This window comes from Myxine glutinosa, chromosome 8 (genome assembly GCF_964187855.1).
Source record: "Myxine glutinosa chromosome 8, kmMyxGlut1.1, whole genome shotgun sequence".
In the NCBI taxonomy this organism is placed as follows: Eukaryota; Metazoa; Chordata; class Myxini; order Myxiniformes; family Myxinidae; genus Myxine; species Myxine glutinosa.
This window is the reverse complement of record NC_136268.1, coordinates 49,285,984-49,300,042: the sequence shown is the minus strand read 5'-3', so window position 1 is coordinate 49,300,042 and position 14,059 is coordinate 49,285,984. Positions and strand designations below refer to the sequence as shown.

Sequence of the window (14,059 nt, the reverse complement as noted above, 5' to 3'; positions counted from 1 at the left end):
TATAATTAGCAAGAAAAAAATATTTCTTACCAACTACATATATGGGCTGCCAAGATAGTGTGGAAGTACGCACATTGATCTCCGGCAGGTGTCACCTGGGTTCAAATTTTGGCCCAGTTACAAGCTGTCATCCTGGTGTTTCGCAGGTTGTGTGAGGCATCAATGTGTGCCATCCCTTGGATGGACGTTAAACTGGAGGACTCGCATGCTCTTTCTGTGATGGTTGTTGGTGAATCTTAAAACCCCCTTGTTGTTGTCGGTGATGGGTAGGTTAGTTATTGAAGACACATTGAACAAATGAGAAATTCTTGCCACTTTCAGTCAAGTATCCTGTGATGGAGTGATTTGTGCAGGCCTGGAAACGCTTCTTTACTTGTCGTGAAGGTTCCAAAAGCTCTGACCATGGGCCTCCAACATTAATTATATGGGAGAAAAAAAACTTTAGCATTTGTTGGACTATTGTGAGCATCTTGTGATGCGAATATTTCGAATGTCACTCATACAACAAAAATAAAAAGAAAGAAAACTTGCAAACCTGTGCCAGGGTGTTTCAGCTTCACAAAATAAGGATCAGACAAGGTTTCAGATTCTTCTTCAACCACGGATGCTGCAATCAAAGTTTTGCTTAGAAACACAATAATACAAGGATTTATAGACTACTTAAAAGTATCCATATGTACTTGAACTGGCATGTTTAAACTTTCAATTGTTTATGTAAATTAATTAAATGCTTAAATGGTGAATATGTATATTTTTAAGCTTCGAAAACTCATGGAGGCGATTGTATATATAAATATATATACATAAATATATTGTTACGGTTCGCGGTTAAGGATGTTATGTTTGCCGAGCGGAGGCCCCGCGACCTAACAGTTTCCCCGATTCACCGAAACGTTGGCCCGATCGCGCCACAGCTATTCAATGTGGAAAACTCTAAAGCGACCGAATGCAAAGAGGAAGAAGAAGACGTACAGAAGAGTAACGGGATTTATTTTTACACACACAAGCAAAAAGGAGCAGTCACGGTTATGTACAGGGACATGAAAAAGCAGGTGACACAGTGAAAGTTACTAGCTTATACAGACTTAATTGACTACCCAGGACAGAACAAACAGACCAAACTCACGTACACGAATGGGGAACTTGTAGGCAGGAATGGCTGGAAGGAGAGGAAAGTCCAATGGGTCCGGCAGCACGATCGGCTCGTTGGGCAGCCGCCGTCCCTTCGCGGCCCTGCTCAAAACCGCCGTCCAGGCCCCAAACGGCTGTCGAGGGTTGTTGCTGCTGTGGACGCTGCTGCTGGCGAGCAAGGTGACGAATAGCAGGCTTTGTGCTTCCCTGGATGATCTCCACGCAGCTAAGCCTTGGACCTCACAACTCAGCTCTCTCTTGGACCCCTCAACTCCGCTTTCCTCTGACGACTCAGCCCAGCTCTTGTCATAGCTCATCTCCCATCTCCTCATCTGCTTGGGGAACGTCCCGCGGCGGGTTATATAGGCCCCGCCCCTCAACCTTCGCGAACCTCCTTGATGTTTCTCTCCACACCCTCTCCAAGTCCAACCCCTTGTTCGTGGTTGGTTGAGTGGGGCTGACTCACTCCTCCCCTCTATGACGAGGTGGGGACCCGCCTTTCTTCCCCAACCCTGCCTCGTGGTCAATGGCGGCAATTGTTGGTTGGCAATGCGAATGGCAATTGACAAAAGGGGAAATGGAGATTTTGGGAATGGGAATGAAGGGAATCTATCTTTTCCACTTGGTGCAATGGAGTGTCATGTTAATGGACGACAAAGCCTTAATCTAAAACACATAATAAAGATATAAACAACTGAACAAGGATTTTATCGTGTCCTTCAATGTGTGCTTTATGGAATTAACTACCGGGACGCCCTTTTAACCTTTACACAACACTGGAGGCAGGAGGAGCCAGAATCAAACAATTTACTATACAATACAAAAAAAAACATAATCCTCATATCCGCAACACTGCACCCTCCCCTCCTCTTAGGCACGTCCCTGGCCTACAACTTTTATTTAGTGTGACACGTAGGTGTAGTTCCCTCTACTTTTAACCTGACCCTGAGTGCGACAGTTTTATAACATAGATAAATATGTCTCGCTGCTCCATTGCACCCTGCCTAACAGACTCACGCCCACAGTTAACCGAATTGCGGAATGGTCTTAAACTACACACTGACGGTGGGGAGCATTATTTACAGTGACGCTACTTTATTTACAAAACGCAACCCAGGACCTGTGATTGTTCTTTCTGGGGGGGGGGGGGGGGGGGGCAGACAGTCTGCTCTGCATCAATCTGAAGTCTGATTTAGTCTGAAGACATCCTCACAGTGGTGGAGTGCCCAAACCAACTACACACACTAACAGGCTACACGCCCAGCCATTTCCACAACACTAATGCACCCATCCAAATGCCATTCTCTCACCCGCACCACAGATGCCAATATCCAACCACAATTTACCTATACCCTCTACCTAACACTTACACTACCCGCCCTGGGTATTCGTGATGGGGGTCCATCCTTCCCCCATCCCACTCCTGACACCATTTGTTACAGATCTGGGACGACGGCTCTCCCGTTAGCAAGGGGGGTTAACCCCATGTCCGTTATACTGGCCGTCGCCGATCCTGGGGGTCTGTGACGTCACTGGTGGTCAGCCACGACCAGGGTAATCGGGCCAGAGACCCCAAAAAAAGACCCCCCGAATACCTGCTTACCGTGACTTCCCAACCAGCGAGGAGACAGCCCCGCCCGAATCGCGACGGTAATGGACACGCCGAGCGAAGCAAGTCACAACCCAGGCCGTTAACAATTACTAACCCGATTATAGCGGTTTTAATCGTGCCACGTAAACCAATGGAAATAAAAGACTAAAGCAACTGGAGGAAGACAAAACCAAAGCTTGGAGAAAGAGCACACATTTATTATAACAACCACCAGAGGAAAAGAAAGATCAAAGCTGTACAAGGATAGATGGATGTAAAAAGAACACAGGGCAGCCTTATCTATACAGTCTTACTTATACCCTGCTCAATACACTTCCAATCCTCACACACACGGCATCATCTCATCTAGCTACTCCCCTCTGAAACTTGCGCTCCCCAGTCGTCCCTTTAAACTATTGCGCTCCCTTGTCATTATCATCCACACTAATCTACCTGCGTCCCCACTACCGGTATCATTGTCACTACCTAATCTTAACGTCACCTAAGGTCATCTTCTAGGTCCCTACACATTATATATCCTAACCCTCCCGGGCTAGTTTTCACTGCCATAGACCCCATAAAACTATTGCTCCTTTGCCCCCCGCTGTGAGGGATGGTGGATTGGCCATCCCATCACATGGGGCATCTCTTACTATAAATCTTGCTCATCCAATTTCCACAAATCAAAAATTTTCCAATTACTGCCAATTCTACCCACTATTCTAAATTTCATATCAAATCACTATCACTATCACCATCATCACAGTCCACTCACTAGTGCCTCTCGGTGCGCCAATTCACTTCCACAGCCCGGCTTCGTAAAGCCGAGCAATGAATGCGGGTTGTTTGGTGCCGGCGGCTGGATGCGTCCGGCACTCGGTGCAGGGAAGGACGCTTACCCGGGCCGAGATCCCACGCACCACCTCGGCACGGAGCCATCCCATGGCCCGATCTCGACCTGCCAGAACGCCTCAACAAAAAGGGGTCACCATGACGACCCTTCCTATCGGGCTGCCCGTTCCGCCTAGCGGAGCACGGACGCGGCCGTTCCAAACGCGGCCCAGCGTCGATCACGTACGGCGGTCCTTTCGAACCCGCCGTGGTTCGGATCCCCGCTGGTCCTCGCGGCACGCGAAGCTGCCCGACGCGCACCGAGGGCCCGATTCGGCTAAATGTCGTTCTAAAAACCCGGTTACCGTCGATGCCTCACCTGCATGCTTACACGCATATGCTACCCCTTTCACCCTCACTGAGCTCGATGCTCCAACGCCGCCCGTACACCCCGCATACTTCGTCATTGCATTCGTTCTTTCGCTCACAGACTTGGTCACACACCTGACCACCGAACACCTTGGCACACACTCGTCGTTCGCACACCTCACCAACACACCTCTTCGCTCCCCCTTCTCGGTCACCTCTGTGACAATCACAGGTGTGCTCTCACTCGCACACCCAACCACGTGCCTCACTACTAATTCAAGTGTGCATTCCCACACACGCTCTACCATTTCAGGTGTGCATCCTTCCATTCCAGGTGTACATCCTCTCTCACCTGTCACAACCAACTCACGCTGAGTGTTGCAGAGGATGTAACCGAGGAGTGGGCATGAGGCGGTGTGTTAATGAAGTGTGCGAACGACGAGTGTGCGAGGAGGTGTGCGGTGGTCAGGTGTGTAACGAAGCCTTTGAGCGGAATGAGTGTGCCTGGGTGGTGTGCACGGACAGAGAGTGCGGTGATAGAGTGCAGGGAATGTATGGGTTGTATGAGAGGCGTTGGCGCGCGACAACGTGTGAGTAAGAGAAGGAACGCATGGTCATGGTGTGAGCATGCGGGCAAGGCATCGACGTTAACCGGGACAGCGTTCAGACCGACGTTTAGCCGACGCGAGCTCCGGTCCGTGCCGGGCGGTGTGTGCTGCGGGAGCCGGCGGGGATCGGTGTCGCGTCACTCCTGCTCGGAGTGTCGTGCACGATTCGGGCCGGGCCCCGCCCTGCACGGTCGAGTCCGCACTTTGCCAGGCAAAGCGACCGGCCCGGTTCGAGGGAAGGTAGGAGGGGTCGGAACGGCGCCCCCTTGTGGTGGCGGCACTCCACCCGGGCAAGGCAGGGCCATCGCGCTTGGCAGCGCGGGGCCTTGCGCCGGGATGGGGCTTGGAGCCTTGGCCCGGCGAAACCTCCTCCCCTGAATCGAATGCCAAACGGATCCAACCTGCAGTAGACAAACCACCCGCATTCATTGCTCGGCTTTGCGAAGCCGAGCTTTGAAAATGCATTGACGTACCGAGAGGCTCAGAGTAGTGACTGGATTAGCGATAGTGATGATGGCAAATGGTATATGGTGTAGAGGGATGGTAGATTTACCATCCCTCACATCGTATGTGGGGGCAAAGGAGCTATAGTTTATGGGGTTATGGCAGTGAAAACCAAGCCAGGGAGGGCTTGGTTATTGTTCGGGTTTCGAAATGACCATAGGTAACTTTAGATTTAAGTAGCGACATCATACCTGTAGTAGGGGACGTAGAATAGATTAGTTTGGATGATAACGACGTGGGAGGTGCAATAGTATAAGGGAAGACGGGAAGCACTAAGTTAGAGGGAAAACCAGGTAGATCAGATGGAGTGTGTGTAGGAAGTGATTGAGCAGAGTATTGTGAAAGGTGTGATTGTGCATTGAGTTGAGTGTATTGTATTGAGTGAATGGTCCTGGAGGGAAGGAGGGTGCAAGTGCCACCAGGTGTGCAAGTGCCACCAGGTGTGCAGGTGCCACCAGGTGTGCAAGTGCCACCAGGTGTGTGGGCACAAGGTGTGCAAGTACGGGTGAATGAAGAATGGTTATATGGAATGAATGGTCTAGAATACATGGAGTATGGAATGTGTAGTTTTGTGTAGTTTTGAAGACAATTCCGTAATTCGGTTATTCTGTGGGCGTGAATCTGTTAGATAGAATGCAACGCAGCAGGCGGGACATACTTAGTTGTCTTAAAAATGTCGCACTCAGGGTGAAGTTAATAGTAGAGGGTTACCACACCTGAGTGTCACACTAAGTTAAAGTTCTGTCGAGCCGGGACGGCCCTGGAGGTAATGAGGGTGCAGTGTTGTGGTTTTTAGAACCCTACACGTTGTAAATATCTGTAATATTCCCTTATAAATAATCCCCTGTAAATATTCCCATTTTTGGTGCAAAGGTCAAAGGTCGCACCATAGTTAGACCACGAGCAACACGTAGCACACCATAGGCTTCTCCTTTAGTTATTTCATTAGTATGTGTTTCAGGTAAGGATCTGTCCCCAATAGTTGAATCTGCGTTGTATTCATTAAATAAGAGTAGGCCCCCTTGTCAATTCATAGTGCGGCGCAGCCTTCCTCCAAATTGTGTTATGGGCTTGCCAGTAGCGTTCGCTGCCCGGCTCAGCCGCCATTGAACACGAGGTCAGGTTTGGAGAAGAAGGCGGCGTGGCGGCAAGAACGATGTGTGGCCACGTCAACTCACCACCAGGGCGTGGCCGGTAAGCCCCAACCAGCCAACCAGGGCTGAGGTGAGCTCGTTAATAGGCGTGGCTCGATGAAGCGCGGCTTGATTTCTAAGCGGGTTATAAAAGCGCAAGCGCCAAGCCCTCTCGAGAGATGCGCGAGGGGAGGCCATTGATAACGGACTGCGCCGGGGGATGCTGATTGTGAACGAACTGCGCGGGGAGCGCTCGATTGATTGTCCGGTTGTTGGAGCGACCTGCGCGAGGGTACCCTCTGCGACGAACGTTGGCACGAAGATTACGTACGCGGCATCCCAGTCCCCCGCATAATTATAAGGTCCGGTCGTGCGCCAACGACACGCGAAGCTGCCTGCCATTCTTCGCGGCGGACCCGGAGCCTGGAACCATCTGCTTGGACCCTTCTCTTCCTTCCCACCACCACCACCCCATTCGTGTAAGTGTGTTTGTACTGTCCTGGGCGTGTGATAATATAAGACTGTTTAAGGTTGCCCTGTGTCACTGCTTCTTCTTCTTCTTGTATATTCCCTTCTTTCATTTCCTCTTCGGGTTTCTTGCACATAATTAATAAATTATATTTGTTCTTGCTTTACTTTGGTTCCTCTCATCCGATCGCTTGTGTCCTGTCCCCAATTGAGTATCGGTGGCACGATATAGGAACCGCTATAATCGGGTTTAGACTGCCGCTAACGGCTCGAGCTTCGGATTGCTAAACCGTTCGGCAACATTCCATCTTGTCCGTGGCTCGGGCAGAAGTATCGCCCTGCTTCCGACCGGAAGTAGCGCGGTATCTTCTAGGACTCGGACGGCCAGCTTAATAGACGAGGGGATTGAACCCCCCTCAGTAAGGGGAGCGCCCGGTTTACGTCAAAAACCGAGTTGCGTCACGGCTTATGGAACCGATTAATGACGTAGGCCGGGGTATTGCTGTATATGCATATATACAGACTTGGCATTTAATATGGAATTTTTTTTTTTTTCCTTGACTTTGGTTTACTTTCTTAACTCAGTATATCAATCTGGTGAGTTTCTTTTACACTTTGGTGATGTCTTTGTTAAAAGAACCATGTCACTGATTGTCTGTCGCAGCAAGAAGTCAACAACAGGATTATATCACAGGTGGCGTGGCAAAATGTACGGACAGGTACATTTGACGATTGGCTTCACAATCGGGTATACAAGGGTTGTTGCGTTCTGTATTAATGGAAAACAACTGCTGCACGTCTCCAAAAGTTATTGCCGCTTCCTCTGTAGATGGTCCGTCAACTCGACAATGCTGTTTGTCATGGAGTGGTGGCTTTACGAAATTACGGCATGAAACAGCGTGCTATTGCTCAGCAGTATGGCATCACTCAAGGTCAGGTGTCAAAGATCCTGAAACGAAATGCTCAGAGGGGTGTCCCTACTCCAATACCGAGGCCAGGACGTCCCCGCAGAACCACAAGGAGGGATGATCGCCAGCTGCACCGGTTAGTCTGCAATGGCCGTACCAAGTCAGCTAATCGGCTTAGGGCTGAGTGGCAGCAACTGACAAATGTGCCTGTATCCTCCAGAAGGCTAGTCAACCAACGACTGGTTCAAGCAGGCTATCGTGCCAGGCGTCCCCTGAGAAAGCCACGCCTGACCAGACAACACCGCCAGCGCCGATTGCAGTGGGCCAGAGAGCACCGTCAATGGCAGCCAGGACACTGGAATCACGTGATCTTCAGTGACGAGTCTAGATTTCTGGTCTATCGTCAAGATGGCCGCATCCGAGTGCGCAGACAAGTGCATGAAGCCTACAACAAAGATTGTATAGAGGCAAGAGTCCAAGCTGGAGGTGGTGGGGTGACCGTTTGTGCTGCTTTTCATGCAGGGGGCAAAACTGACCTGGTTGTTCTGAATGGAAACCTGAACCAGTTCAAGTACAGGGCCATTCTGGAAGAAACATTGCTTCCATTTGCTCGTGCAGCCTTCCGAGGAAACTTTGTCTTCCAAGATGACAATGGACGGCCTCATCGTGCTCGCATGATCCAACACTTTCTTGCTGACCGTGGTGTAGAGCATATGGAGTGGCCTGCCATGTCCCCGGATATGAATCCGATAGAGAAATTGTGGGCAGAATTAACGCGTCAAATCGACCACTTGGACCAGCAGCCGACCTCTGTGCGTGAATTGCAGCAGGCTATTGTCACTGCATGGCAAGCGATTCCTGTCCAAACCTTGGCAAATCTTGTGAACAGCATGCCTCAACGTGTACGTGCTCTCCTGAATGCTCGTGGGGGTTACACGAAGTACTGAACTGTAATTTTACTGTCTGTAATCCCAGTCGTAATTTAACTTTTGTTTAAATTTTTTTTGGCTAATGTGCAAAATAGAGATACTTCTGAAAAACGTACAGAAGTTTAACACAGTACTGTCCATGAATTGAGTTCGATATCAGTTTACATCACTTTCAAAGATCAATTTATTTGTTTCGAAATGTCAAATGTGGTTTTTGTTTCTTTTAAAGGTCACATTAACAAAATCTAGAATAATTTCAACATAATTCCAATGAACTTTTGGTTCGAAGACATCTTGAAAAGTAAGTTCACCCCCACAAAAAAATATTCCATATTAAATGCCAAGTCTGTATATATATATATATATATGTATAATGTATATGTATATATATAGATGTGTATTGTTCCAGAAACGGAGTACGGCGCTCCCCTTAGCGGGGCGTGAGGTGGGGGGTGGAAGGGGGGGGGGGGTTAATCCCCATTCTATTTGCACATAGTATTTGCTACGTACCTAATTACTACCGCCAGCCGGGAACGAGGGAATAACTTCTGCTCGAACCACGATTCTAGATGTTATTTGCCGAGCGGGTTAGCAGTCCGAAGTTCGAGCCATTAACAAAGACTAAACCCGATTCATATGCGTTGGCCGAAATCGCACCACAGGGACTCAATGTGGAAATCTCTAAAGCGACCGAATGTGAAGAAGCAAAAGGGGTAAAGAAAGAACACAGGTATTTATTAATTGTTTACACACAACCAAAGCAAGAGAAGAAAAGAAATGTAATTTACAGGGACAATGGAAAAGCAGATACACAGTGCAGTGGTTAACTTAAACAAGCTTACTTATACCCAGGACAATACAGACAGAACGAACTCACTCACACGAATAGGGAATTGCAGATTGGATTGGCTGGAGGGAGAAGAAGGTGGGACCACAGGGCTGGAAGGCTTGGCAGGGCGGCACAGCAAGCAGGTCCGCTCCGGGCTGGAAGCGAGCAAGGCGGCGGCAGGCACACGTATCTCGTTCCACGCGGCAGGCACACGTATCTCGTTGCACGCGGCAGGGCTGGTTTTTGCTTCCACACGCCTCTGGCTCCCTCGATCATCTGCTCGGTGGGGGCTTCCCTCGACGGGTTATATAGCCACGCCCTACCAAGCCATAGCCACACCTAACCAAGCCGTGCCCACCGAGTCCTGGTTGGGCGCAAGGGCTTCCTGGCTCCACCTCCTGATGACGATGGGCGGGCCACACCCTTCTTCCCCGAGTTGACCGCGTGCGTAATAGAGGGCGAATGCAGTTGGCAATGGAGGTTCTGGGGCAATTGAAAGGGGATTCTACCTTATTTCATTTGGTGCAATGCAGAGTCAACTAATGGAAAACAGAGCCTTAAACTGGAACACATAATAATGATGATATAACTATTTAGAAGGGCCTATGATTTTCTACGTGTATGCGATGGACTAGCTAAAGGGACGACCTTTGACCTTTACACAAATGGAGGTATTTACAAAGAATCATTACATTTACAGAGGGTGGTATTTACAATAATTACACCAAGTGCAGGGTTTCCCAAATCCGTTCCACTGCACCCTCATCCTCAAGGCACGTCCCGGGCCTATAAAACTTTACTTAATGTGGCACGTAGGTGTAATTCCCTCTACAATTAATCTGACCCTGAGTGTGACAGTTTTAAAACACAAATAAGTATGTCCCGCTGTTGCATTGCACCCTGCCTAACAGATTCACGCCCACAGGATAACCGAATTACGGAATTAATTCTCAAACTAAATATGAACGGTGGGGAGCATTATTTACAAGTGACGCTATTCCGACTATTTACAAAACTGCAACCCAGGACCTGTGATTTTCCTCTTAAGGGAAACAAAAAGAGAAAATCCTGTGGGAGGGGAGGAGACAGCATGCATTGCATCGACGCACCAGCACCAAAAAGCACCAGTCAGTGCACAGTCAGCACCACGCAGTGCACATTGCCCAATACAATAAAAAAACACTGATGATGGTCTTCCTCGTTCTGCTCTGCTGGTCCGTCGTTCTTCCTGATGTTGTCGTGTTCTTTGCTTGCGGCCTATTTGGTGGAAATAAAAAGGCACACAACGCGTCCATCTTTTTTTATTTATGGCCAACAGGGGCCGACTATGGGTGGTTCACCTGTATGGCTTGGTGCCACCTCACAGAGGTCCACAAGCATGATCTCCCTTGGGCCATCGTGGCCGGTCCCAGCAGAGGGGCTAGGCCCCAACACGTGGGGTCCATCAGTGGTGCTCGGCCACAGTACCGTGGTCCATATGGTGGTGCTCGGCCACAACAACGTGGTCCATAAAGTGGTGCATCGATGCAAGCAGCTGGTTGCGGGAATTTCGGGCACACAGACGCGGCCCCCCCGGACGCTCCCCTCATTGCCCAGAGAGCACGATCCTCGGTTGGGAGAAGGAAGACAGAGAAGACAGGTAAGGTGAGTCATGGGTCAGGGTGCAAGGGTACACATCAAACAAGGCAATGCATAATGAGGGGTGCATGGGAGCGAGCTGAGAAAGGTTTGTCCCTACGTACGCCCCCCACGTGACCTACACTGCCCCCCTTGCCCCTCCCCGTATTTACAAAATCTACACACTTACCAATTCGTCACTGTCTCGTCTTCCCCTTATTTCCCTTAATACCAAATTCGTCACCACAATCCCTCTAACCAAATTTGCCACAAATTCTAATTTCTCATCAATTCCTCTTAAGGAGGAAGAGATGGAACATTAAGCACAATGTCACACCCACGTCATGATGCGTCTCACAATCCAAACATTTGCACAAAAATAACCAAAACATGGCATGGTGTGGAGTTACGTCACCTCAGGTGAGTGGATGTAGATGGTGCGAGGAGATTTCAATCCTATCTACCTTCTAAATGACTTTAACACACTTTACACTACCCGGGGTCTTTCCCTGCCAAACCATTGGCCATCTTACACTCTATGCGGTTTTAAGAACCAAATTCCCATTGACCAAACTGTGGTGCTCATCAATATGGGGTCTCACTCCCCCGGTTCAACTCCTTGTGCCTTTGCACAATTTCGGGACTGAGTCGTGTGGCTCCCCTAACAGGTCTACTTACCTGTGCACCTCCGCCACTGAAGTTGCCTCCCGAGCGTACCTGCTCCTCACTAACCGACCTGGGGAAGGCCCTCCCTGGCACTGGGCTACCCGGTTCCTTCCTCTGGATCCTCGGGCCCCATTGAACTCTAACTGGCTCCTAGAGCCTACCTGCGGCCTCACCTGGCCGACAGACGACCAGTGGCGGAGCACTCAACCAACCATCCCTCTAACAGGCCACACGCCCAGTCTTTTCCACGTCACTAATGCACCCATCCAAACACCATTCTTCCACACGCACCACAGATGCCAATATCCAACCACAATTTACCTATACCCTCTACCTAACTCTTAAACTACCCTCCCCGGGCATTCGTGATGGGGGTCCATCCTCCCCATACACTCCTTCGCACCATCCACTCCACAGTTTCCACCATACTCACTCCACACCATCCATTTCATACTCCATATATTCCAGACCATTTATTCCATACAACCATGCTCACCTGTATTTGCACACCTGTGCCATCACTCCTACACCTGGTGCTTCCTGCACCCTCCTTCCTCCAGGACCATTTGCTCAACACAACACACAATCACCATTACTCAGTCATACACTGCTCTGTACACTTTCAATTCTCTAAACCATTGCCTCAGGCACCCAGATTTTCCCACGCTTACACACACATCCTTCCCGAGCATTGCATAGCAATTCCTCATTTACTCAATATCAAGATTCTCACACATACGGCATCTGATCTACATGGTGCCCTTCTAACTTGGTGCTCCCTGTCTTCCCTTTAAACTAAGCACATACCACGTCATTAACAACCATTCTAACCTCTCTACGTCCCCGACTACCTGTACAATGTCGCTACTTACCTCTACAGTTACCTATGGTCATGTCTAAGTCCCTATACATTATCCAAACCCTCCCTCGGCGAGCTTGCACTGCCAAACCCCATAACTAGTGCTCATGTGCCCCGGGGATGCGAGGGATGGTGGATTTACCATCCTTGCACATCGGGCATCTCCTACTATCAATTTTGCCATCCAATTTTCTGCAAATCAAAATTTGCCAATCACTGCCAATCATTTTTACCCATCAAATTTGCCAATCATTTCTGCCAATCCTATTCCCTATTCCCAATTTCGAATCAAAACATTATCATCATCACAGTCCGCTATATCTGAGCCTCTCGGTATGTCTTTACATCATTAAAACTCGGCTTCGCAAAGCCGAGCAATGAATGCGGGTGGTTCGTTTACCGTGGGTCGAGTCCGTCCGGTATTCGGTTCAAGGGAGGCGGTTTGCTCGGGCCGAGATTCCACGCACCATCTCGGCGCGGAACCTTTCGGTCTCCGGCCCGATCCCGCCCGGCCGGAACGCCGCAACCACAAGGGGGCGCCGCTCCGGTCCCTCCTACCTGCCCTTGAACCGGACCGGTCACTTTGCCCGGCAAAGCCCGGACTCGACCGTGCGGGGCGGGGTCAGGCCCGAATCGTGCACGTCGCTTCGAAGAGAAGCGACGCAGCACCGATCCGCGCCGTGCCTCGCATCCAACAAAGCGCACCGTGCCCCGAGTGCTCACGTCGGCTATCCGTCGCCCTGAACGCTGCCCCGGTCAACGTCGATGCCTCCCGGACATGCTCACACCACTCGTTCCGTTTGTTGTTCATACATCCCATGCACTTCGTCAATTCCACCACCGTACTCCCTGTTACACACCACACCTCTCGCGCACCCTCTTGCGCACACTCGCCGTTCGCACACTTCCTCAACACACCTCCTCGCGCCCACTCCTCGGTCACATCCTCTGTGACAACCATGGGTGTGCACTCTTCTGCACACCCGATCACGCGCTTCGGTGCGCCCTCCCACACACGCGCCACCACCAACTCACTCTCCGTGTCACACTCCGACGTGCATTCTCGCTCGCACTCGGTTCCACACTCGCGCTCCGATGTGCCCTCTCGCACTCACGCCACCACCAACTCACTCTCTGTGTCACACTCCGTACACTCCGACGTGCATTCTCGCTCGCACTCGGTTTCACATTCGCGCTCCGATGTGCCCTCTCGCAACCACCAACTCACTCTCCGTGTCACACTCAGTACACTCCGACGTGCATTCTCGCTCGCACTCCGTTCCACACTCGCGCTCTGATGTGCCCTCTCGCACCCGCGCCACCACCAACTCACTCTCCGTGTCACACTCCGACGTGCATTCTCGCTCGCACTCGGTTTCACACTCGCGCTCCGATGTGCCCTCTCGCACTCGCGCCACCACTAACTCACTCTGTCACACTCCGTACACTCCGACGTGCATTCTCGCTCGCGCTCGGTTTCACACTCATGCTCCGATGTGCCCTCTCGCCACCACCAACTCACTCTGTGTCACACTCCGTATACTCCAACGTGCATTCTCGCTCGCACTCGATTTCACACTCGTGCTCCAATGTGCCGTCTCGCACTCGCGCCACCA

The 14,059-nt window shown here is 50.5% G+C and overlaps 1 protein-coding gene across 3 annotated transcripts in view; it reads right to left on the bottom strand.

The window, feature by feature from the left end:
- The window catches only part of RNASEH2B (ribonuclease H2 subunit B), a 105,514-nt gene that overhangs the window by 84,948 nt on the left and 6,507 nt on the right, over nt 1-14,059 (bottom strand). For 2 of the 3 annotated variants that reach the window (XM_078783258.1, XM_068124431.2), the window contains exon 3: nt 536-607. In XM_078783258.1, the coding sequence (XP_078639384.1) occupies nt 536-607 (72 nt within the window). Of the gene's footprint in view, nt 1-535; nt 608-10,641; nt 10,952-14,059 lie in introns of those variants that run through there. The other variant, XM_068124432.2, reaches the window with a different exon arrangement.